At 45.7% G+C, this 25,656-nt stretch overlaps 1 protein-coding gene across 1 annotated transcript in view; it reads right to left on the bottom strand.

Annotated features, from left to right (window-relative positions):
• Nucleotides 1–25,656, bottom strand: part of PRKX (protein kinase cAMP-dependent X-linked catalytic subunit) — a 459,846-nt gene that overhangs the window by 62,493 nt on the left and 371,697 nt on the right. Inside the window, exon 5 of the mRNA XM_086934664.1 lies at nt 20,234–20,329. Coding sequence (XP_086790790.1) covers nt 20,234–20,329 — 96 coding nt within the window. The remainder of the gene's footprint in view (nt 1–20,233; nt 20,330–25,656) is intronic.

Here is a 25,656-nt window from a genome sequence, read left to right as displayed (position 1 = left end):
TGCGGAGAGGTCGAGGAGGATGAGGGCGACTGTGTCTCCGTTGTCTAGTAGAGTTCGAATGCCGTCTGTTGCTGCGATGAGAGCGGTCTCCGTGCTGTGTTTGGCTCGGAAGCCGGACTGTGAGGAGTCGAGGGATTTGTTGCTTTCGAGGAAGGCGGCGAGCTGGTTGTTGACGGCTTTCTCGATGACTTTGGCCGGGAATGGTAGGAGCGAGATGGGGCAGTAGTTTTTGAGTTCGGTGGGATCCGCTGTGGGTTTTTTCAGAAGGGCGCTGAGTTCGGCGTGTTTCCAGCTTTCCGGGAAGGTGGCGGAGTTGAGGGAGCAGTTGATGACATCTCGGAGGTGTGGTGCTATGATGGAGTCTGCTTTGTTGAAAATGTGGTGAGGACATGGGTCTGTGGGGGATCCTGAGTGGATGGAGTTCATCAGGCGGATGGTGTCCTCGGTGGAGATTGGGTTCCAGTCGTTAAGGATGTTCGAGGGGGGTGTAGGTACGGCAGAAGATTGGGTGGGATGGTCTCCGGGTTGGATGTCGAAGCTGTTGTGGATGTCTGCAATTTTGTTGTGGAAGAATGAGGCTAGGGAGTCGCAGAGGGCTTGCGAGGGGGTGATGTCGTTGGAGTTGGCTGAGGGGTTGGTGAATTCTTTGACGATGTTGAATAGTTCCTTGCTGTTGTGGGCGTTGTTGTCTAGTCGGTCTTTGAATGCGGCTTTCTTGGCAGTCCGGATCAGTTGGTGGTGTATGCGGGTGGCGTTTTTGAAGGCGTCCCTGGTGCTGGTGTTTGGGTCTTTTTTCCAGGTCTTTTCCAGGGAGCGACAGAGTTTCTTGGATTTCTTAAGATCATCATTGAACCAGGAGGCGTGTTTGCTGCCAAGTTTGATTTGACGTTTTTTCGGTGGTGCTAGGAAGTCGGCGCTGTTGGATAGCCATTGGGTGAGGTTGAACGCTGCTTGGTCGGAGTTTGAGGAGTGGGCAGGTGGGTTTTGGAGAAGCGATGAGGAGATCTGGTCGATGGTGATTTTGTTCCAGTTTCTTCGTAGAGTAGGTTGGAGTCGGTTGTGAGTGGTGGTTTTATTGTAGAAAAAGTGTACGCAGCTGTGGTCCGTCCACTGGAGGGTAGTGGTGTGACTGAAGGAGACATGTTTGCTGGAGGTGAAGATGGGGTCGAGTGTGTGACCTGCGATGTGGGTGGGCGTAGAGACAAGTTGTTTGAGTCTGAGGTTAGCAAGGTTGTCCCGAAGGGAGGTGGTGTTGCTGTCGTTGCTCTTTTCCAGGTGAAAGTTGAGGTCTCCCAGTAGGATGTATTCCTCGGAGGGGAGGGCGTGTGGGGTGATGAAGTTGGTGATAACGTCGCTGAATTTTGCACGGGGTCCTGGAGGTCTGTAGAGGAGAGTGCCTCTGAGTGTGGTCTTGGGGTCGGTGTGGATCTGGAAGTGAAGGTGTTCGGCGCTAGCTAGGTTGACGTCTGAGCTGGTTGAGATGCGGATGGAGTTCTTATGAACGATAGCGATGCCTCCTCCTGTTTGGTCGATGCGATCCTTACGGATGATCTTGTATCCTTCAGGGATGGCAATGGTGATGGTGATGTCAGGGGCTGATGAGGCGTTCATCCATGTTTCTGTCAGGAAGGCGACGTCGGGAGAGATGGTGTCTAGTAGATTCCAGAGTGCGATGGCGTGTCTGTGGACTGAGCGGGTGTTGAGCAGGATGCATTTTAGGTGGTTGGTGTCGGGTCTCTGCTTGGTGTCGGTGGATGAGGAGTTGGTTTTGGTGCCGTCGAACTTGCAGGAGTTGCATGAGAAGGGTCCATGGGTGTGTCCAGGAGCGGCTTGGACGCAGTTTGGGAAACGGCCGGGGTTAAGGGCTAGGAGGGTGGTGGCATCATAAGTAATGCGGGGGTGGTGGGAGGAACGAGGGCCAGGGGGTCTGGCGCTGGCGCGGTCCAGGCGCGGCTTCGGCCCGGCCGTAGCGCGTGGACGCTGCGCGTGGGACCATCAGACATAAATGGAGAGTGGAGGGGGCGGAGCGTGGGAGGGGCAGCTGGGAGGCGGTATCGGGGAGGGTAGGCGGGCCAGGGGAGTATACACCAATAGCAATTGGTGTTGACCGGCTCGGTACCCTGAGGCGGAAGCCGGGGTGTGTTCGCAGCATTCTTTATTTTTTAATCTGTTTGCGTGCACAATTGTTTTCTGTTGCTTTTAAATCTGAAAACCTTGAAATTGTTCGTAGCACTAATTGGAGCGCTCGAGGGGGAAGCTGTAAATCCCTACTCCGCGTCATCCCACCCACGTGACTCGGGGCTACGCCCAGCACTTGTAGCCACGCCCACTCCAGGAAGTTTAAAAACACCACGCTGACCAGCTCGGTACCCTGAGGCGGAAGCCGGGGTGTGTTTGCAGCATTCTTTATTTTTTAATCTGTTTGCGTGCACAATTGTTTTCTGTTGCTTTTAAATCTGAAAACCTTGAAATTGTTTGTAGCACTAATTGGAGCGCTCGAGGGGGAAGCTGTAAATCCCTACTCCGCGTCATCCCACCCACGTGACTCGGGGCCACGCCCAGCACTTGTAGCCACGCCCACTCCAGGAAGTTTAAAAACGCCACGCTGACCTCTCAGCCGGTGTTGACCAGCCCGGTACCCTGAGGCGGAAGCCGGGGTGTGTTTGCAGCATTCTTTATTTTTTAATCTGTTTGCGTGCACAATTGTTTTCTGTTGCTTTTAAATCTGAAAACCTTGAAATTGTTCGTAGCACTAATTGGAGCGCTCGAGGGGGAAGCTGTAAATCCCTACTCCGCGTCATCCCACCCACGTGACTCGGGGCCACGCCCAGCACTTGTAGCCACGCCCACTCCAGGAAGTTTAAAAACGCCACGCTGACCTCTCAGCCGGTGTTGACCAGCTCGGTACCCTGAGGCGGAAGCCGGGGTGTGTTTGCAGCATTCTTTATTTTTTAATCTGTTTGCGTGCACAATTGTTTTCTGTTGCTTTTAAATCTGAAAACCTTGAAATTGTTCGTAGCACTAATTGGAGCGCTCGAGGGGGAAGCTGTAAATCCCTACTCCGCGTCATCCCACCCACGTGACTTGGGGCCACGCCCAGCACTTGTAGCCACGCCCACTCCTCTTCCACCTCTTTACCATGCTCACTACTCGACAGCGCAGCGGTCGAGCGCAGCGGGCACACCATCAGCACGCCGAAGACACGCCAAAGACTATCCCGTCTGTGCCCGTCTGTGCCCGTCCGGGCCTGTATGGGACTAGGGGCTACCCCCCTAACATCTAGGACCCTCGATAACCCATCAAGAACATATGATAGGAACCAACTCCTGGCAATAAGAAGGGAGCACAAGCCCACCTGTAATCTCCTATCTCCATACGTCAATGACCATATCCCCTGTAACGGCTGTAACTTTAAGTTTACTGCTGATATTGTTACCCCTGATGTTGGTTCATACTCACTGGCACTAATAAATTGCAGATCCCTTCGCAAGCATGCGCTGGAAATCTCATTACTCCTGGAAGAACGAGACCTAGAGGTACTCTTCCTAACGGAGACATGGACCAACGAGAGCTCCGACCCAGATATCGTAACAGCTTTACCGCCTAATTATGCAATTATGAGACAAGATCGTACTGATGGAAGGGGTGGAGGGATTGCTATAATTTACAAAACATCAGCGATTTGCAGACAGGAGAAGGTTTCCATAGAAGGGTCATAAAGTCTGTCCTTCTCCATTACATTGTCCTCGACCTGTACATGCACAGGGCTCCTTGTGTATAGGCCCCCTGGACCCCTCGGCCAATTTTGTGAAGAGCTTGTGAGCTGTGCTATCAACCTCTCCTGCAATGCCCCTAACTTTACTATGCTAGGAGATTTTAATATACATCTTGACGAAGGAGACACCCATGCATGCCAAAAATTGTCAACAGCTTTAGAGGTGATTGAACTCAAACAAATTGTTCTAGGTCCCACACATATAGCAGGTCACACCCTTGACCACTGTTATACCAATATGAACGCGCTGAAGTTCGAAAACTCAACAGTGGTCCCTTGGTCGGACCACACCCTTTTGTCCTTCTCCTTGACCCACCATAAGCATCCAATACAGACTAAGGTCTCAAAAAAATGTGTAGGGTCTGGTCCAAACTACCTGTGGACAAATGGACATCAGAACTTAGGAAAACAAAGCCAGAGTATAATAATGACCCTATAGAGGCAAATGCGCGCTTTAATCATTGGCTAGAGGAATCTCTTGAGGCGACTCTTCCCAAAACTGAACTTTCCCATCGGAAAGGGGCGAATAAAAAAACTTGGTACACACCTGAGTTGAGAACTCTTAAACAGATATGTAAACAGAAGGAGAGAAAGTGGAGGAAAGACTACGGTGAAGATAGTAAAAATGTTTACAGACTAGCCTTACGCAATTATAAGCAGGCTATAAAAGTGACCCAATCCAACTATTACCAGGAAAAAATCTCTTCAGCTGCCAGTTCCTCCAGGGAAATTTAAAAAATTTTTAAAGCTTTGGTTACCCCTCCCACCCCTGTTATGGACTCAACTATGGCACTCCCGCGCTGCAGGGACTTGGCAAATTTATTTGCCGCAAAGGTTGCAAACATCTATGCATCTTTTCAGGTGACTGCCACAGGTGACTGCAATAGGTCCAACCCCTCCCTGGTACAAGACCTACCTACGCTTAATGAATTCTCTCCCCTGGATGGCGACAAGGCCCAACTGCTTCTGGGCAATCTGAAATCTGGATCACCTAGTGATGTAGCCCCACCAACCATCCTCAAGCTTGTCTCAGACACAGTGGCCCCCGTGATACAGGATGTGATTAATACATCCTTGACCACTGGGGTAGTCCCACCTATGTGGAAACAAGCAAGAGTAAGAGCGTTATTAAAAAAGCCCAACCTCAATCCCGACGATTGTTCCAACTATCGTCCTATTTCCTTGTTGCCAACTGTTAGCAAGATTGCTGAAAAACATGTCAACTCTCTTCTATCCACCTTCATTGAAGCTAATAATCTGCTACACTACACCCAGACTGGGTTTAGATGTAAACAGGGTACTGAAACGTCCCTTGTGGCAGTAATTGAGGAAACCAGGAAGATTCTGGACGAAGGGAAATGTGCGGCCATACTATTATTAGACCTCAGTGCGGCCTTTGATACCGTCAATCACACGATTCTCATTCAGAGATTGAGTGATGTAGGTATCACTGGGACCGCTCTGAACTGGATTAGCTCTTTCCTATCCAATCGGGCCTTTTCAGTGTTTGAGGATGATATAGTTTCAGCCCCAATACAGCTCCAATGTGGTGTTCCCCAGGGGTCATCCCTCAGCCCTACTCTATTTAATATTTGCATGAGACCTTTGGCTGAGGTGGTGCAACCTTGGGGAGTACAATTGGTAACATATGCTGATGATACTCCGCTTATCATCTCCTTGTCTGGGCAGGAGACGACTTATAACAATCTTTCCTCCTGTCTTAGCAAAGTCCAGGAATGGATGAATGATTCTTTTTTGAAGCTTAATGGAGCTAAAACAGAGGTCATGATGCTAGGACATAAACCACCTACCTCTGTGGATATGTGGTGGCCGGACTCCCTGGGGCAGCCTCCAACCCCTATGAGCAAATTAAAAGCCTGGGAGTGTGGCTGGACCCAGCCCTTAACTTTCAGGTCCAAGCCCGGAAGGTAGCAGGGACTGGTTATGCCCTCATGAGAGCACTCAGAAAGATCCTAGGACTACTTCCCTTTGAGGCTAGAAGGATTCTAGTACAATCCCTTATACTATCACGATTAGACTATTCCAACGCAGTCTATCTAGGGGCCCCTAAAGGGACAATCAAGATCCTTCAGACCATCCAAAACTGTGCTGCCCGAATGCTACTAAATATCCCACGCAGAACCTCTGCCAAACCAGCATTGAAGCAACTACACTGGTTGCCTGTGCAACAACGAATCGAATTTAAAGCAATGACTATTGCTCATAAAGCCCTGCATAACTCCGGACCAGACATTCTTGCACCCTTGTTTACTCCTTATCAAACATGCAGAACCCTGAGATCCAGTAATAAGAATCTACTGGCAATCCCCAGGATCAGGAGATCGCGCACCGGGGGCAGACTTTTCTCTCTACAGGCTGCAAAGCTTTGGAACAATCTTCCAGACGCTATCCGCTTGGAGGAGAACCATCTCAGGTTTAGAAAAATGCTGAAAACCTTCCTATTCTGCTAAAATTAATGGAGATGACTGGTCCACGTAAGCGCTGGGATGCCTCAGGGTAACCATGCGCTATAGAAATGTGTAATCATTCATTCATTCAATCATTCATTCATTCATTCAATGGGGAATGGGAATGCAACGTGAAACGGGGCAGAGAGGCCACAGAAGTTCGAGGGAAAGTAAACAAAGAGCGCTAATGCTATTTAAAGCCAGCAATACTAGGCAGCACCTTCTATTCAGCTACTCTTATTCGGAGTTAAATTGCAGAATTACACAGATGCGCAAATCCGAGGGCGAGAGTCGGCGCTAGATACAGTTGAAAGCGCTAGCAATACGAGGCAAAACAATGCTAGATACAGTTGAAAGCGCTAGCAATACGAAGCAAAACAATACCACACTGCGGTTTCAATCAGCGCTGGAAGGAGGGTCACGCTCGGGCTCTGAAAGCAGGAAGCGTGTGGGAGCGTCCGCAATGGACAGGGTCCAGACGGTCACAGCGATGCGAGGGGGGAGGTCAGCTAAGTGTTCGTGGGTGGGAGGGGCAGCTGGGATGCGGTATCGGGGAGGGTAGGCGGGCCAGGGGAGTATACACCAATAGCAATGGGGAATGGGAATGCAACGTGAAACGGGGCAGGGAGGCCACAGAAGTTCGAGGGAAAGTAAACAAAGAGCGCTAATGCTAATTAAAGCCAGCAATACTAGGCAGCACCTTCTATTCAGCTACTCTTATTCGGAGTTAAATTGCAGAATTACACAGATGCGCAAATCCGAGGGCGAGAGTCGGCGCTAGATACAGTTGAAAGCGCTAGCAATACGAGGCAAAACAATACCACACTGCGGTTTCAATCAGCGCTGGAAGGAGGGTCACGCTCGGGCTCTGAAAGCAGGAAGCGTGTGGGAGCGTCCGCAATGGACAGGGTCCAGACGTTACAACGATTTGCACTGGAGGGCGCTCTAGACTAAGGAATAGTGTAAATAACTATTCCAACACCTTCCCTACTGTACGTAGACTGGAGTTGAAATAGTAATTCACACTATTCCCAAGTACAGCGCCTTCCAGCGCAAGTCGATGTAACGACTTGCGTTGTCAAAACCATGATGCAACATACTACGTTGTGATGATACGCATTGTATTATCATACACCCCTATTTCATCACCTCCTCAACCTGAAAATGAGTTTCTTTGCCGGATTCCTGTCCCACTGCCTCTCCTAGCCATGTCACGCAATGTCCTACACCCCAAATACTTCTCAACTCCTCCAACCCCACTCAATGTCTTCCTCCGCCTGGACCAATATAAAGATCCACCACACACTTTCAACTCGGGTACATACATGATCAGATGTCCCTTGCACTGGGCATTGCCATGCCAGACAGCCAGCGGGCACTTACTGTTCTCATTTTATCTGCACCAGGCCTACGACCTTGGTAAAACAGTCAGTCCCTCTGCACCACTCTGAGGTTCCGTGACGGTTCCGTGACAATTTGAACCCGTGTTTTCAAATTTGTCGGAAATACATAATATTGGTATCAGCAAACCGCAAATGATCCATTTAGTATATCCTGGTGTTTTGGCTACGCTACGAGCAAGAGCACTCCTTCTATTGACACATTTCTGATCTACCCACGGCATCCATCTTAGATCATGGCCGCCATTTTGTGTTTCTTGCCCTCACATACGCAATAACCTCTGATCACTTCATTTCGATTAAGGACACGTAACCTTAGCCGGAGATTCACCTCTTTCATGACACGTGCACCTTAAACCAGATCACGCTGTAGCTGCATGACTCGACAAAGGCTGCCTCCTCTGCCCGAGGCCAGCCCTGCCAAACTGGTCTTCGTGTCCATTGTACCTGATCATGATTAGGCGGCCGAAGCCGGTAGCCTTGCCCATTTACAACTCACAAGCATCTCTTATCCCGCTTTCCTATCTTCCACACCTGGCTCTGTTTCTTTCTTTCTGAATCTTTATTAGGGGGAGGTAACGAACTTTACGATGAGGCGGTCCGAGTCCTGAATGCAATATTGACAGGGAATTGTGACAAACTAGTGGGAACCCCTCTTTTCGCAATGTTTGGCCTCAGATATTATCGACGGTTCCTGTGTAACGCCAAATATTTATTGTTTTAGACACAAAGGTTTTGGGAATGTATTACATGTAAAGAATTTGCCCCTAGCATAAAAAACAGTATATAAGGAGCAGCCCTCTTTGTACAAATCGAACAGGCTCCTAGTTACTGCCCGTGTGTAGTATCTGTGACTTCTGTGTCCCTGCAGTAATAAACCTTTGGTCTTTGACGCCACCATCGAGAAGCCCGTGTTTCTGTTCATTTGTGCACCAAGGCAGGTGGAACTCCGGGGTCTTTGGGTGTTGTTCCCTGACACCTCTGGACGGAACCAAAAAGTCCAGAACTCCAATTGGCGCCCAACGTGGGGCGACGTCATTCGGTACCGGTCCAAAAGCCTGAAGAGTTCGAGAAGCTTCGTGTGAAGATTCCTGAGGGAGGCGCCCCACTTCATCGATCCCGGCATATCGCAAAAGTGGCCCGAAGTTCTCTTCCACGAGGGTTTCCCGTTCAGGACGGCTGCAGTGGGCCGTTGCCTTGACCGTCGCCCTGTCTTGGACCCGTGGTGCAGTCCTTAGTACGGCGAAACGTGACGGGTTTCTCCTTGGTGACGTCTTCAGTGACTCAGTTAAGTATTTAGTGATAGCTAGCTGGTTACTTTTGTGAGGATTGTTAAAATCCTTGATCGGTTCTTGGTTTGGTCTGGTTTCGTAAGATTATCACTGGTTGTTCTAGTTACGATAATCTTTTTGGTTTAGTTTGGGTATCGATACATCAGTTCGTTTTGGTAGGCCTAAGTTCTTGGTTCGAGTGCACATATTTGTTCCGTGTTTGTTTGTTTTGTGTTCCGGACTGAAAATGGTAAGTCGGAAAATGTTGTCTTGTTTTAGTTGCAACAGTGACTCACGATTGGAGGACTCTTGTCTGGTTCCTCCGATTGGGACTCCCCTATATGATTTATATTGTAAACATGGCGTGGGTCCTATATCTTATAATGAGGTATGGGTCCGTTACTGTAAGAAGGATGGTGTCCTTAGTTGGCCACTGCATGGTAGTTTTGAACCAGAGATTCTCGACAACTTAGAAGCGAAATTGTTTAGGAAGAAAGCCCGGCCGGCAATGTTTGATTCTTTCCGTTACTGGCGAAAAGAATCCAAACAGAGAGAAATGAAAAGGTTGAAGAAAGAACAGAAAGAACAAGAAGAGTTAACTCTAGAGCAAGCGGCTAAACAATTGCAGGCTAACGAGTGTGAGAAGGCCATAGATATAGCAATTAGAGAGCATAACTTAGCGATTGACAAGTGCTATCCTGCCTTGCCATCGAAAATGGCTAAGATACTGGAGGATTCCGAAAACGATCCTCTGTTATCTTATCTGTTACGGTCACCTCCACCGTATGCACAAGGTGCTGCGGCTCCACTTGTCCCGAATGTTCAATTGCCGGTTGCTGGACAACCTGGTGTTCCTGCTCCTGTCCCCCAGAATCAAGTTCCCGTACCTCCTGTGATGAATGTGAATGTTCCTACAGCTCCTCCTCTTCCTACACTGCCAGCCTCTATACCTACATCTGTACCTACTGTTCCTCAAACTATTTTTCTCGATACTCCTACTGTTCCGTTATCTATTCCTACCTCTACTGCGTTCTCTACGTCTGCGAGTGTGCTAACTCCACTTTCTGTTCGTCGAAGAATCACTGATTCTGTTACTAATATACGGTCTCCTTTATATAAAACTTTAATTAAGACTCCTACTCCTGATTCAGTTCAGAGACGTAGTCAGCTACCAAGTACTGAGGAACGGGGAATTTTAGATTCCACGGCTCTCAGATGGATTTCGAAGAGTAGAAGGTATAGTACGAGAGATGTGTTAGACACATTTATGCAGTGGGGGGAACCAACGCAACGGTACGTCTTTGATGAGATGTGCTCGTTGTTACGTGAAGAAATAGAAGAAGACGATGTCGAATCAGATTTGGAAGATTTAATTAGAGTTCAAAAAGAGTTTGCTGCTGGAATGATAGTGGGTGAGAATATAAAAGAAGCGATGGAACTTATTTTAAGCTTTAGGAATGATCCATCTCTTCGTTCACCGAGAGATTTAGAAAAAGGTAAAGTGAAGCTAAGTCGCCAATATCCTATGAGGGAGGTTCCTCCAATTTGGCGCGAAGCAATACAACGTGATGATAATGCAGGTATTGCAGCTGCTCCAGCACAGTTCCAACGAGTGTGGATACACATTCCATGGAAGCGAGCAGAAGTGCTAGCGGTGAAACAGGCCTTGCCAGACCCACGTAAAAATCCAGCTGGATATTACAAGGAATTAACACAGACAGTTGAGGCTTGTATAATGAACTTAGCCGACATCGATATGTTGTTTGGTAACGTAGTTCCGCAACCAGTGTGGGCTAAAATTCGTAGAGAGGATCATCAAGCTGCTTTAGGTGGTGATTGGGCAGCTATCACTGCAGCAGATGGTCAGCAAAAAGGTGGCGCGAAACCCGAACCTCTAATTGCTAATCTGCCAGGTAGAATAATTGATCTAATGAAGACTCTGATGCCAGCATTGCGTGTTAATTGGGACAAGCTGTCAGCATGCAGGCAGAAGAAAGACGAAAGTGTCTCCGACTTCTTCACGAGGTTTGAAGAGACTTTTGTAGATCATAGTGGTCAGGACATGAGTACAGAAGGAGGACAGAGATTGTTTGTCGATAAATTTGTGCATAATTTGTTACCTGAATTATGCAATAAATTAAAAGACTCAGAAAGTGCGTGGGCTGTATCTACGACAGCGCAAATACTTGCGACTGCACAGTACTACGAAAATAGGGATAAAGAAGAAAAGGAAAAATCAGAGAAGAAAACTAAAGATTTAAAAACTAAAGTTCTTTTGCAGCAGGCGTATCCGCCTCGCACGAATCAAACTAATACGCAGCAAGGTTCGTACCAAAGGACAGATTATAGCTCATCAAGACCTCAATATCAGTGGAACCAGTGTGCGTACTGTAAGAAAGAGGGTCACTATAAAAATGAATGTCCGATTTTAGCGCAAAATAATGCAGCAGCAGCTCAGAGAGGTCGTGGTGGTTTTGTGCAGAATTCTAGAGGTCGAGGACGAGGTGCTATGCCTCCACAAACGAATGATCGTCCCTCCAATCACTTTGATCAACGAAATGGACAATCTACTCAGCAGAATAGATCTCAACAATATCTTGTCGAGGACTATAATGAAGTAGATGAGGGTTATCAGCAAAATGGGTACTAGGACAGCCATGGACAAAGAGAGGGAATAGTATCAGTTCCAGTGGATCAGAGTGGGCCTTATGTCGCAGTAGCAACATCAGGTGTAGTCGAACCGTTTCTGTTGGATACTGGTGCCGCAAAAAGTTCTATCATTCATGCGAAACTCCCTGGCGCACCTTTGTCCGGCTCAACAAATGTTTCCGTAGGTTTTTCAGGCGCCCCTGTTTACAACCCGATATCTGGTCCTTTGTCTATTTCTGTTGGACCGTGCCAATTGAAAGCACCCCTGATTTTAACGACAGGTTGTAATGAAAATCTGCTTGGTTTAGATTTGTTAAAACGACTATATGCGACATTGTACTGTTCCCCGGAAGGAGTACAGCTTACATTGGGTAAAAATATCACCTCTCCGATGTACTTGTCAATGGACGCACTCCCGCCAGAGCTACGTTCACTCCCTGATTCTCTTTGGGCGACTGGTCCTAATGATGTAAGTCTCCTAGAAATTCCACCGTATGTGGTAACTTTGAAAGCGAATGTAAAATTTCCAAGAATTCCCCAATATAAAATATCTAGTGAAGGAGAGCGTGCACTTTTATTGATTGTGCAAGATTTGATTAAGAAAGGTGTGGTTGAAGAAACTAGAGGAAATGTCTGTAACAGTCCTGTATTGCCGATTCTGAAACGAACTGATCCTACAAAACCTCCAGTGTACAGGTTTGTCATAGACCTTAGAGAGGTTAATAAGATTGTAGTCCCGCAATTTCCTGTAGTGCCAGACATTACTGCCTTGTTAACATTGATTCCTGCTACAGCCACATGGTTCTCAGTTATTGACCTAAAGAATGCCTTTTTCAGCATTCCGATAGCCGAAGAAAGCAGGGATATTTTCGGCTTCTGTCTAGGAGGTCGCAGTTTCAGATTTAAACGCGCTCCACAAGGCTATTGTGAGAGTCCATCAATTTATAGTCAAGCATTAAAAAGCCAGTTAGATTCTTTTGTCCTTCCTCCAGGTTCTGCCCTAGTACAGTACGTAGACGATCTTCTAGTGGCTGCCGATGACAAGGAAACTTGCAAAGCAGCTACAATTTCCCTATTGCATCATTTGTCTAATTTGAATCACAAGGTGTCACCTTCGAAAATGCAATACTGCTGCCAAGAAGTGACCTACCTAGGTCATCTCTTGTCAAAGGAGGGAAGGAAGTTGACCCCAGAAAGAATAAAAGCAATCACACAGATGAGTGTTCCACGCACACAGAGAGAAGTACGTGCCTTTCTAGGTATTACCTCTTACTGTAGGCAGTGGATTCCAAATTTTTCTCTTTTAGCGAAACCATTGGTAGTTTTGACTGGGAAAAATGTTCCGAGTCCGGTGCCATGGTCTGATGAATGTCAAGAGAGTTTTATTGAATTACGAAAAGCATTGTGTTCAGCTCCTGTATTGGGTACACCTGATTACAGTAAGCCATTCACGCTCTACGTTCACGAAAGGGAAGGTTGCGCGTTGAGTGTTCTGACACAGAAGTTTGGTGATAAACAACGCCCTTGTGCGTATTTTTCATCAACATTAGATCCGGTAGCCAGAGCGTTGCCTAGTTGTTTGAGAGCTACAGCGGCAGCTGCAGCTTCCATTCGACAATCTACTGGTTTGGTGATGAACAATATGCTAGTGGTCATGGTTCCTCATGCAGTGGATACACTCATGAACCGAACGAAGACACAACACCTTACTAGTGCGAGATTATCTGGTTACGAGCTGACATTACTAGCGAGTCATATTCAGATCAAAAGATGCAATGTATTGAATCCAGCAACACTGTTGCCGACTGATCAAGAGTCGAGTGATTCCGAGCCACATGATTGCTGTTTTAAAACGGAGGAAGAGACAAAAGGACGCATTGACTTGAAAGATACTCCGCTATCAGATCCGGATGGTACGCTGTATGTGGACGGGTCATGTTTTAAATTGGAGAATGGTGATGTGACTGCTGCTTACGCGGTAACAACTTTGAAGACGATTGTGGAGACTGCAAGAGTGAGTCAGAATTCTGCCCAAGCTGCAGAATTAATAGCTCTAACGAGAGCGTGTGTTTTAGCTGAGGGAAAGAGAGTGAATGTGTTTACAGATAGTCAGTACGCATTTGGCGTGGCCCATAGTTTTGGCCGGTTGTGGAGAGAAAGAGGTTTCATTACGTCCCATGGGACTAAGATCCAACATGGTCAGCTAGTTAATGACTTGTTGGAATCTCTAACCTTGCCGACTGAAGTTGCGATTGTGAAGTGCAGTGCTCATAAAGCAATCACGGATGATGTTGGTCGTGGGAATGCTTTTGTTGATGAAATTGCTAAACAGACAGCTAGAGACACGATGAGCAGAATGTATGTTGCTACGTCTGCAAGATGGATTGCTGAGTCCGGAATGTGTGAAGACACTATGGAAAGTGTGAAAGAGATTCAGAAAGAAGCAACTGAGGAAGAGAAACGTGTATGGAGAGAAAGTACGGGCAAGTTGGACTCGAATGGATGTTGGATTGATTTGACAGAACAGCAGCGTTGGATGTTGCCCGATGCATATGTGCTTGCAGTAGTGACGATGGCGCATGGAGTAGCGCATATAAGTTCTAAAGGGATATGTAAGATGTTGGCTCCGGTCTGGAAGAATGAGGGAATCAGTAAGTGTGCAGAGAGAGTGGTGAAAAATTGTATGGTGTGCTTGATGCATAATCCTGGCAAGGGAACTCCAACTCCAGCTGGTCATTTCGCTCCTCCTTCCTGTCCCTTTGAAGTAATTCAGTTAGACTTCATTCACATGGAACGCTGCAACAATTTGAAGTATGTCCTGGTGGTAGTTTGTGCTTTTTCCAGGTGGATAGAAGCATACCCACTAAAGGACAACACTGCCCTATCAACTGCCAAAATTCTTCTCAAAGAATTTTTCCCTAGATTTGGAATGCCACGGATTGTATGGTCAGATAACGGAAGTGAGTTTATAGGGAAAGTTATGCAGAGTGTGTGTGCCGGCTTAGGATTGAAACAGAAATTTCACAGTGCAAACCATCCCCAGTCTGCTGGTTTAGTCGAGGGTTACAATGGCACCCTCAAGCTGAAAATAGCCAAAATACAAGCATCCACAGGTTTAGCCTGGCCAGACGCACTTCCTTTGGCCTTGTTATCAACGAGAGCAACAGTACATTCTAGAATAGGGCTTAGTCCGTACGAGATAGTCTTTGGTCGCCCGGCAAATGTCTGGGATGTGCCAAGGCCTAAAGAATTTTGCTCCATTGAATATCCTATGTTGATAGACTACCTTTACGACTTGACTGCTAAATTGAGTCTTATTCATCAACAGGTTTTCGATGCTTTGCCAAAACCTCCGGAGAGTCCAGGGCATCAGCTGAAACCAGGAGATCTGGTTGTAATCAAGAACTTCGCGAGGACGAAGAACCTTCAGCCGAGATTTGTGGGGCCTTTTCAGATCTTACTGGCAACGAGGACAGCAGTTCGTGTAGCTGGCCGCAAGCACTGGGTACACGCATCACATGTTAAGCGTGTCCCTTTGCCGCTCCCTTACGACGACTGGGTGAAGAAGGGAATTGGTGCCTCCGAATCTGAAAGCACACCGAAGTTCATTTCTTTCAGCGATGCCGAATTGATTACTGACACTTCAAAACCTGACTCTCCTCCTGAAAAGACTCCTTTGAACACTGAACATTTGTCTCCAGCATCAGAAGAAACTTTGCTACCTGCAAACTTAAACACTGAAACAGCTGCTAGTGATACGCTATTTTCCGATCAGACAGTACCAGCGAAGCAGAAATACAACCTAAGAAGCCGTAAAATGGACAAATAAAGCAGGCAACTGCATATTGTGATTTTGATATATATATTGAACTTTTGCCTTCAGCCAGGAAGTTTGCTATTGTTTATTGTTTTTAAAAATTGCCTTGCCGTCTGGGTAGCCGTAGGGTCGTGGCTGTGTGCCTAGTTTGAATTTGCAGGGGTCTGACACAAGGTCGATCTTTCTGTTGGTTCTGGGAACTCCCAGGGCTGATAGAGGCATTTTCATCTACGTACACATCATCAGTGGTCGCGAGCGGATTGTAGAAGATGGAGCTTCCTGCGCTGCAACGAGAAAATGTGATTTATGTTCGCAGAAACAGACTTAATAGAATTCTTCATAGCAAATGCTTTCTGATGCAATGTGCCATTACATTTTTGATTGTTTTAGCAACATTGGTGGGTGGAATCGTCTTTAGTATAAATTTGATTTTTGTGCCAGTTACTACAGTACCTCCCCTTGATCCTGCTATTTCTACTGTTTCTTCTATACACTCTTTTCACTCGTTTCCAGAACATGAGCAAGCCCGACGCTCAGAATTCACCAACAACACTTTTGTACAGCTCTTGCACCAACACCAACTGGTAGTTAACACTACAAACTGCTGGGTGTGTGGCTTGATACCCCACACTATGGATAAAGGTATTCCCTATCTGGTTTTGCCTTACAGCTATAATGGATCATTTCAGGCCTTCCAAACCATCTTTGCTTATGCCCTTGAAACCTATCCTCCACGTCCACCACGTTCCACTAAATATAACTCTGCCAACAAAGCCTTAGTCCAGGGAATTATTGACATGGTCAAGGACGTCAATAATACTCCATCTTACCCTAGAGACGAATTGCGAGTATATTTAAGTTGGAATACTTCAGAGTATCGCCTTAGTTTAGGAGAAAGCAAGCGTAAAAGCTCAACTCCAATCTGGGTCGTACCTCACCGAGGTCAGGTCTGTTTGCAAGGTAACGGGAGAAATCCGAGAGCTCAGCTAGGGAGAAGTGAGTGCGTAGAGACTTATGTGTTTCCGGCTAACTCTTCCCCTGCCTTTCTTACTGCTAGGGGTACCTACTTCATTTGTCGAGACAGAGCTTATACATGGTTGCCTGCCGACTTTTCAGGATCATGTTATATTGCTCGATTACTGCCTCCGACATACACTGCTTCACCTGATTACCACAGAACCAGAGTAGCGAGAGGTGTCTTCAGCAAGGAAGATACCGCTGGTCAGGAAGCTGGAGACTTCTTCAAAGGCTTCCTTCCGTTCTGGGGGCCTATGGCCAATAGTAGAAACATACGTCAGCTAACACGGGTAGTTGAATCTACTATTACCGAAACTGCTGGTGCCCTTAGCAATCTGACAGCTGAGCTTCAGGCGGATAGGCTCATGACGTTGCAGAACCGTATGGTTCTAGACGTTATACTTGCAGATCGAGGTGGGGTATGCAGAATGATTCAATCGAGCTGCTGTGTCTTTATTCCTAATAATGCTCCAACAGTCTATGAGGCGATCTCTAAGTTACACAAGATTTCAGACTCCATACATGTAGACAAGGGAACTGGTCCTTCGTGGAGTGGTTTTGGACTCTGATATCAGCGTGGGGATGGAAGGTTCTAATGGTCATTGGTGTCATCTTAGTATTCCTATTCTCATGTTGTCTGATTATCCAGTGTGGTCCTGCTCTGTGTAGTCTTTGTGCTGCAACTTGTCTCAGAAAACCACCTGCGTTTGGAGAAAAGACACGAGAAAGGATGATGATACAACAGCATGTCACTGACCTGATGAGCATAGAACTAGATTCAGACATAGACTGAGTAATTGCCTATGTAAGGGCAAAAGGAGGGTCTGAGGTTCCGTGACGGTTCCGTGACAATTTGAACCCGTGTTTTCAAATTTGTCGGAAATACATAATATTGGTATCAGCAAACCGCAAATGATCCATTTAGTATATCCTGGTGTTTTGGCTACGCTACGAGCAAGAGCACTCCTTCTATTGACACATTTCTGATCTACCCACGGCATCCATCTTAGATCATGGCCGCCATTTTGTGTTTCTTGCCCTCACATACGCAATAACCTCTGATCACTTCATTTCGATTAAGGACACGTAACCTTAGCCGGAGATTCACCTCTTTCATGACACGTGCACCTTAAACCAGATCACGCTGTAGCTGCATGACTCGACAAAGGCTGCCTCCTCTGCCCGAGGCCAGCCCTGCCAAACTGGTCTTCGTGTCCATTGTACCTGATCATGATTAGGCGGCCGAAGCCGGTAGCCTTGCCCATTTACAACTCACAAGCATCTCTTATCCCGCTTTCCTATCTTCCACACCTGGCTCTGTTTCTTTCTTTCTGAATCTTTATTAGGGGGAGGTAACGAACTTTACGATGAGGCGGTCCGAGTCCTGAATGCAATATTGACAGGGAATTGTGACAAACTAGTGGGAACCCCTCTTTTCGCAATGTTTGGCCTCAGATATTATCGACGGTTCCTGTGTAACGCCAAATATTTATTGTTTTAGACACAAAGGTTTTGGGAATGTATTACATGTAAAGAATTTGCCCCTAGCATAAAAAACAGTATATAAGGAGCAGCCCTCTTTGTACAAATCGAACAGGCTCCTAGTTACTGCCCGTGTGTAGTATCTGTGACTTCTGTGTCCCTGCAGTAATAAACCTTTGGTCTTTGACGCCACCATCGAGAAGCCCGTGTTTCTGTTCATTTGTGCACCAAGGCAGGTGGAACTCCGGGGTCTTTGGGTGTTGTTCCCTGACACCTCTGGACGGAACCAAAAAGTCCAGAACTCCAACTCCTGCGTCAGGCATCACTGCTATCTCAACCCACACTAAAGGCCACTCAAGTACCATAAAACAAGCATCAAGCCCTGCTGGTGAGGAATCTCTGCTATGGCAGGGGAATGCAGGTCAGAGCACCCTAGCAGACAGCGACAAACAAATTAGGAGTCACCATCATAGATGGTTCCAAGCGGGAAGATCATAAAAGACTGCTAACCGATCTTGCGTAAAACTGTAGTTTTGCAATTGCATTGTTTACATCATCCTCTTGGCTTCTCTTGACAAGCTCTGTTGGACTATGTAAATAAAGATGCCCAGAAGTGGTTCGACTATGGAACTCCACATGGCTGGAATGAGGCTTCTGGAAGCGACGGGACGGCTTTCTATATTGTCCCTCCGAGGTCAGTGTGGTCTGCTAGCCAGCTACTCTGGCATCAATTAAGAAAAATTCCAAAATTATGACTATAAAAATGAAATGCGAAACTGAGAAAAGGGGGACATATTAAGAGTCTGTGTATAATTTGACAAGCGGAGTAAAATAAATTCTAACTGAAGAACGCAAATGAAGGCAGAAACGAAACTAAATAGCTATGAAAATCTTCTTTAACATCTGCTAACACATCCTTTAGTCAGAACCACAACCTCTAGTATGCATTGTAGGTATAACAAACCTTCTGACAAGCAACTGCCCAGTGTAACCTGTGAGAAAGCCCTGGGGGTTAATTGCAGAATTAAATCCCCACACTAGAGAAAATGGGAGTTATTCCTCCTCTGTTCCCTGCAGAGACATTCTGATGTACTTCACTATTAGAAGCAGAGACGTGGACTGACTCTTGGGGGGTTAGGGCGTTCCTTGAGGCATACAACAATCAACTCATTTGCACGTTTTATAATAAGCAATCTAACTTAGTGATGTATAGCCTAACCTACAACACACTGTGCAGAAAGAGGCACGTTCTAAGGGCCCAATTTACAGAAGTAATCTGAGACGAAAGTCTAACTTTTCGACTTTTGGTATTCACAAATGGCATTTATGAGTAGTAAAGTTAGACTTTTGGTCTATGTTTAGACCAAAAGTCTAACTTAGGCCAGATGTCTAACTTTACTTCTACTAAAAGTTAGACTTTTGGTCTAAATTAGGCTTTTTGTCTAAACTTAGACCAAAAGTCTAACTTTAGTAGTAGTAAAGTTAGACTTTTAGTCCAAGATAGACTTTTGGTCTACATTTAGACCAAAAGTCTAACTTTACTACTCGTAAATGCCCTTTGTGAATACCGAAAGTCATAAAGGTCGACTTTCATCTCAGATTATTTCTGTGAATCTGGCCCACAATTCAGTGATTAAGGCCAGGGCCAGTTCTGATCATGAGGTCATTGCACAGGGACTGGGTTACAAAACACTTGCCAATACGGACCCTTAGCTAAAGACTAAGGCCAAGATCACAAAATGTTTCATATCCTTTGGGTAAGCTAAGGCAGTGCTTGCTCGAACACCTTTTATCACTGTACATGTGTCAAGCACATTTGTGCATATTTTTTGTGTGGTGTCTTTTTGCAGTGGTGACATGTATCGTTTTTGTGCCACTGTGCTTTTGTGCTGCATTAATCCAATGCGATTTTTTGAGTTGCACTAAAGTTCTTATGTTGCATTCTCTTTTTACTGTTATGTGATACGTTTTATGTTGCCCTGTGTATATTATCTAGTGTTATGTTGTTTACTTTAGAGATGTTAACAAGTGCTGCTGCATTTACAGCTAAATGCAGCTCATGCCTTGAAAGCTCCTGTGACAATCAACCGCTTACCATAGTCTAAGGTGGTAAAATGGCGCTGCATTCCCTCTTCAATTACTCAAGACAACAGCTCAAAACTGTAGCAGAGACAGAGTCTACACTTAGTGCGCCCAGGGCTCACTTTGAGAAACAGCCATAGAGTTATAATAAAACCAAAGTGAAAACGGCAGCAAACTTATCTTAAACTGTACATATACACCTTCGGTAGTGATTTCCAAAGGTGTCTGCATTTCAAAATGAATTGTTCAAAGAAAACCTTTCAAAAACTTACTTTACATAAAGATCCAAATGCCTGGGAAAATCAATTTTGCCTGCAAGAATCTTCTGATAGATTCCAAACGGGTTGTCATCAAAAAAGGGAGGGAATCTGTTAAATGTAAAATGGAATTTATTACCTTTGAGAACCGCCATTGAATAATATATGTTACAATTAACATTTAAGGTAATATAAAAAAAGAACAATATTTACCTGGAAAGTTAGCTTAAATATGTCTCTGCTCCACATAGAATCATAAATGTATTAACAAACAGCAATGCAACATTGTGAGTTACTGTAAGTAAACTCATCTACCCAAAGAGTAGCCCCAATATGTTTTTACTTTTAGATCCACTGGATCTTACGCTATGTTGAGCCTGAGGAGCATGACTCAGTTTATGTGTGCTCTGCCAATTAACACCCCCTCTCTTCTAGCTCTGCTGTTGTTAACACAAGGCAGACCCGTTGATCTAACACTTTGAACCTTCACTTGGTTCAGAGCTAGAAAACATTACTAACCAGTACACTGGGAAACAACTGCAAGAGTTCAAGACCATACCGTACCGGTGGCATGAGTGCCTGGGTTAGGAGGCAAGAAAGGGTAACATTTTCATTCCCACAATCCACACACCATCATAACTGGCCATGTATCGCAGCAGACCGCCATGTGCTGCATAGTCCTCCCCTCCATTTCTTAACCCAGTGCTGCCCTCTATACCTTTCGGTGCTATTTCCCCTTGCCACCTGCCTCTCTCCCTTACCAGTGTCTCCTTCGACCCCACCAACTCCAATCCTGGTCCCACTTGGATATGTGAGATTTTATCAGAACCCTAACCCCAAACATTCAATCTGCAACACGCAGCCTGATCGTATCGGCCACGAAGCAAGGACAGCCGCAGCCCCGGCGCCACCACCTGTCTCACCAATCGGTGCGAGGTGCCATGCTGTCTGTAGCCTGATGCTTCTGCATCACTGCACTAGCTTCATCCTCCGAAGAGCAGTAAGACCGGTGGGCTTCGAAGATGGGCGCGCACACACACCGGGATGGTGGGAGGGAGGCACTGTGCTGGAGAGCTGGTCCCACAAAGTAAGGTTTCTTCTGAAGCCTGCTGCCTCCCTGCTACAGAGCAGAGGGTGAAGTGTGGTGCAGGGGTGTTGCAATGAAGGAACCTGCTCCTCCCCAACTTGCATTGGGCTTGTACTATGTGAAGTAGGGCATGCTGATACTAAAACCCTTCCCGGTCTATGTACTTTTGCCAGAGAAGCTTCAGTGCTGTTAAACATGCTGTCAGCAGAGCCGGACATATTTTCCCCATACAAGAGACAAACTATTGGCCTAGATTTTGCTCAATAGGATTTGGAGTACAATCTGAGGGTCTGTCCAGTAAGTAGCAAAGTGTGATTCTGTCCCGGGGACTACTTGAGACACAACTGAAGTCACTGTATACCTTAAAGCCAAAGGCATCATAAACTCCACATTTAAGTTGGTCAGAAGTGCCATTCCGAGGACGCCATCAAAAATTGGCTATAGCTTTCCCATTCTTTACAAGATGGCATACAGTGAACAATTCAATTTCATGTCTGACAACTGCTCTACAAAGAAGGGTCACATCAAAAACAAAAGTCACAAGATGCTGGAGATGATGTTCGCTTGAGGTCAAAGGTGACACAAAGGCGCCTCACATGACCAGATGTTTTACAGTACTGAATTTACAACAAGGCCAATTAAAGATTGTTAATCTATGAAGTAATTGTCCAATTTTTAATCTCCCGCTATGAAAAGCCAACCAGGCCGAGGGGAAAGTTTACTCAGTAATGCCCTCCAGCAAGGCACCTTGCCCAAAACCATAGAATATAAGAGTTTTGAGATTACAGGCACGAGCGGCTAACCTTACGCCCACTCCTTGCACCTTTAGGATGAGGAAAGTAGGACATGAACAAAGGAAAGAAATGCTTAGAAGTTGCAGATTACACCTAAAAACAAACCAGCATATATTTGTCAGTGGGCGACTGGGGACTATGCGGAAAGTTGAATAGTTAACAAATTGTACTGTGTTCCCTTATTTTTGTCACTGTCAAAACATAAAAATCAATAAAATGTGCTCTTTTAAATAAAAAAAAAACCCTAGCACATATATGGTTGTCAAGAGACGCAGTAGAAAGCACAAAAAAGGTTGATCACATACTAGAATGCAGGCTCTTTCGCATTCTGCAGTTGGCCGACGCATGCAACTCATTAAGCCAAAAGGACCACTTACAGTGTATTCACCTGCATATTTTTTTTAAGTACACTAGGTTTTCCTTTAAGATCTACTAAAAATTGACATCTTTGTTAAGAGTTACTCATCACTGTACCTTTGGGGCTGTGCTATATATAGGGAACACGGCTCTGGTCTGCAACAAGGCGCATCTTTAACTGTGTTCCCTATTACAGGCACTACTCAGCCACATACTTGCGATTGCTCTGGGGCCAGGGTATTAGTGAAAGGTGGAGAGACTGAAACCGCAGGTTAGCCTTTCGCTGAGCAGACTGCAGCCTACCTGCTCTGCACAAGGGGACAGAGATCAGTAAGAGACTGCATGCGTCTCCATGGGGTTGCCTGGGGGATACACAGGAATCCCTTTTCCCTCCTTTAAGGATTCCACTCTGGGGCAGAAACACAGACTGTTTGGAGCCTTCTTATGACACAGTCAGTGCACCTCCTGAGGGCCTCTTTCCTCTGCCCCACGTCTATAGTACAGTGGCTGCAGAACCAAAGTATTTCTGTGGAGCCTCACAGCCATGCAAATGAGGGAAGACCCCAGGAAATTGCGCCGGGTCTACATGCATACAAACACAATCTGTATTATAGAAGGGGTTGCACAAGCAACTTTGAGTGGACTTCCACAAACGCAGAAATCCTTATTCTCGGACTACCAAGTCAGCATAATTGCGAAAGTTGTTTAAAAGACCTTTCTCATTGAAAGTCAACAAAGTAAATCCAACTGAAGTGAAAATCAAGAGAAACCCATGACGGTCGTCAGTGCCTTACCAGGCGAATTAAACTAATAAAGTGAGGTATTAACAAATCAAGAGAATAAACAAAATGGGTCACTCATGTGGGAGTTTGTGCATTATGCCTTATAAGTCAGCCGACAAGCAACTGTGTTCTTCGGCAGATCGGCAGCAAGTTATTCTGGTCTGCAGAAGAACACCACCAAGTGCACTGAATTCAGAGTGAGCGTTTGGTGATACAGAGGAACAGAACTGTATTGAATAAATTAATCATGTTTCTGGTATGTGTCTGAAAAATATTACAGAACCACTGCAAAATACTGTGCTCTCCTACAATTCTTGGTCAACAGTGACTGTATGGGTTGACAGCTGTAGTTAAAACAAACTAGTGCATTTGATATTCTAGCAGTAAACAACCGTTATCCCACTCATCCACCACCACAATATGCTCATGTTTGCCTTAACCAAGTAAAAGAAAAGTCTCTCAACCTATACCAAAAGGATGTTTAAATGAGAACATTCCATTAAATACCACCAAAAGGTATTGTGATTTTTTTCAGAATTTGTAGTCTTGTGTTCCTCAATCTTCAAAAGGATGTTCCAAACTGGAGGCCATGCAGTGGCCACAGTTATCCTTTGGCCCTTCTTCTGTGCAGGAATTAGCATTTTTATTTGATGTATGTGGTCTAGTCTTAGTTTTCAGCTGAGAATGATTGGTGTACAGCCAATTGTAGGCTTAAAGGGAAGTGCTTGAGGCACAGAACCTTTAATGTTACTTTAGGAAAACTAGAAGCAAGCAAAGTGCTCTAAGGGGAGGCACTGGTACAAAAAAGAGGGTATACCCAATGTAGTCACAGGAACCTGGGTGAATAGTGGTACAAATGTAGGGGGTCCCAGTGTGGAACCGTTTAGGAAAAGAATGGAACCGTTTAGGAAAAGAAAAACACAGTATGAACTTTGAAAGAGAATAAAGGCAATATAGATTCAATGTTATGTACTCACAATGAATCAAAGTACAAAATATGGTTCACAGTTTAATGAAATCACAAAGAAAGTTTGTTAATTCACAAACGACAAAAGAACAACAAAAGTGCCCCAGGAAGGAGAGGGAGGGGGTTTAAGTGCAAGAAGGGTGTGTAGGTTACTGAGAAAATGGGAAGAGAGTGCTGGTCAGCATGACCGAATTCATGAAATAATTACAAATGTGTTGGCTTATAAATTCAACCATACTTTTCACATGAATGTGCAAAAAGTTCCATCACAAGCCATCAAAAATAACCACTGTGGACAATTGGACAATATGGCCGGTTGCTGGCAAACAGAATGGTCGTCGACGTTTCGACCCCTCTACCTCTAGGTGGCAATGTGACCTTAGGATGGGGTCTTCATCAGGACAAAGGAGGGAGGGGCAAGGAACCTGGGGAGCAGAGGGCACAGAGTCGGTAAGCAAATAGAGTGATTGAGATCAAAAAGATTGTGGCGATTACTGAGATCAAAAAAAGGGATTTATAGTGAATGTCAATTATCACGGTCTAGGATTACAGGGTAAAGATTGGCCTGGAGGCTCTATGTGTGAGAAAAAAGAACAATCGGACGAGGTCTCTGAAAGCGAAAAATCATCAAAATTAAAGGGGAAGGGGGTGTAGACTCTAAAAGCCACAGTGTGCAAAGTAATACATTAACTCACTTGATTTAACTATGCTAATCAATAGCACGATAAAGCGTGCGCCACCTGAAATCGGTCGGCCAATGCCATGACCTGTAGGGGAGAGAGGAACAAACACTTTAAAAGGCCGCCCGCGGTCCGAGAACCGCAATTCACATATGCTACTCAACGTACAGAATATGGCCAAGTACAGTAAACCTACAATATTCGAAGGAAAAGGTAAGCGGTACCACCCACAACACTTACGCTAAACTAATAAGGAGAGGCCCAACAATGGCTGAAGCCCGGTATATAACCAAGGTAAACAGAGTTAGAAAACACGGTTAGCGAATGATAAGAAGGCCAATCGTAAGATTTTAAGTGGTTGACACATTCTTGATTGAAACTGTTGAAGTAAAACCCAGAGCCAAAATATGGGAGAGAGGGGGGAGTACTTACAAAAAAGATCCGTTCGTGGTGGGCTTAATAAGTTATATTCGTGCCGCCTGCCAACGGTCGGTACTCGCGTTCTGTGGGGAAACACAGAAAGAGCCTCTAATTATTAAACAGGGTTAAGACGGAAAATGGGCCTGAAAAGTGCACCTTCAATTCACTCACCAGAAAAAACGGGATACAGAGACCACAGTATCGTCAGTCACTCCAGTAAAGGTGCCAGGCTCGTAATGTTCAGGAGTTTAAAGGCAGCAGAGAGCGCCTTAGCGCGTGCACGTTATGTTGCGAGGGACATGGGGACGTAATGTCTAACTCTGGATGAATCCCCAAAAGATTGATACGGTT

This window comes from Lissotriton vulgaris, chromosome 8 (genome assembly GCF_964263255.1).
Source record: "Lissotriton vulgaris chromosome 8, aLisVul1.2, whole genome shotgun sequence".
Taxonomy (NCBI): domain Eukaryota; kingdom Metazoa; phylum Chordata; class Amphibia; order Caudata; family Salamandridae; genus Lissotriton; species Lissotriton vulgaris.
Note: the sequence above shows the minus strand (reverse complement) of the source record. Positions and strands in the feature narration are given on the sequence as shown.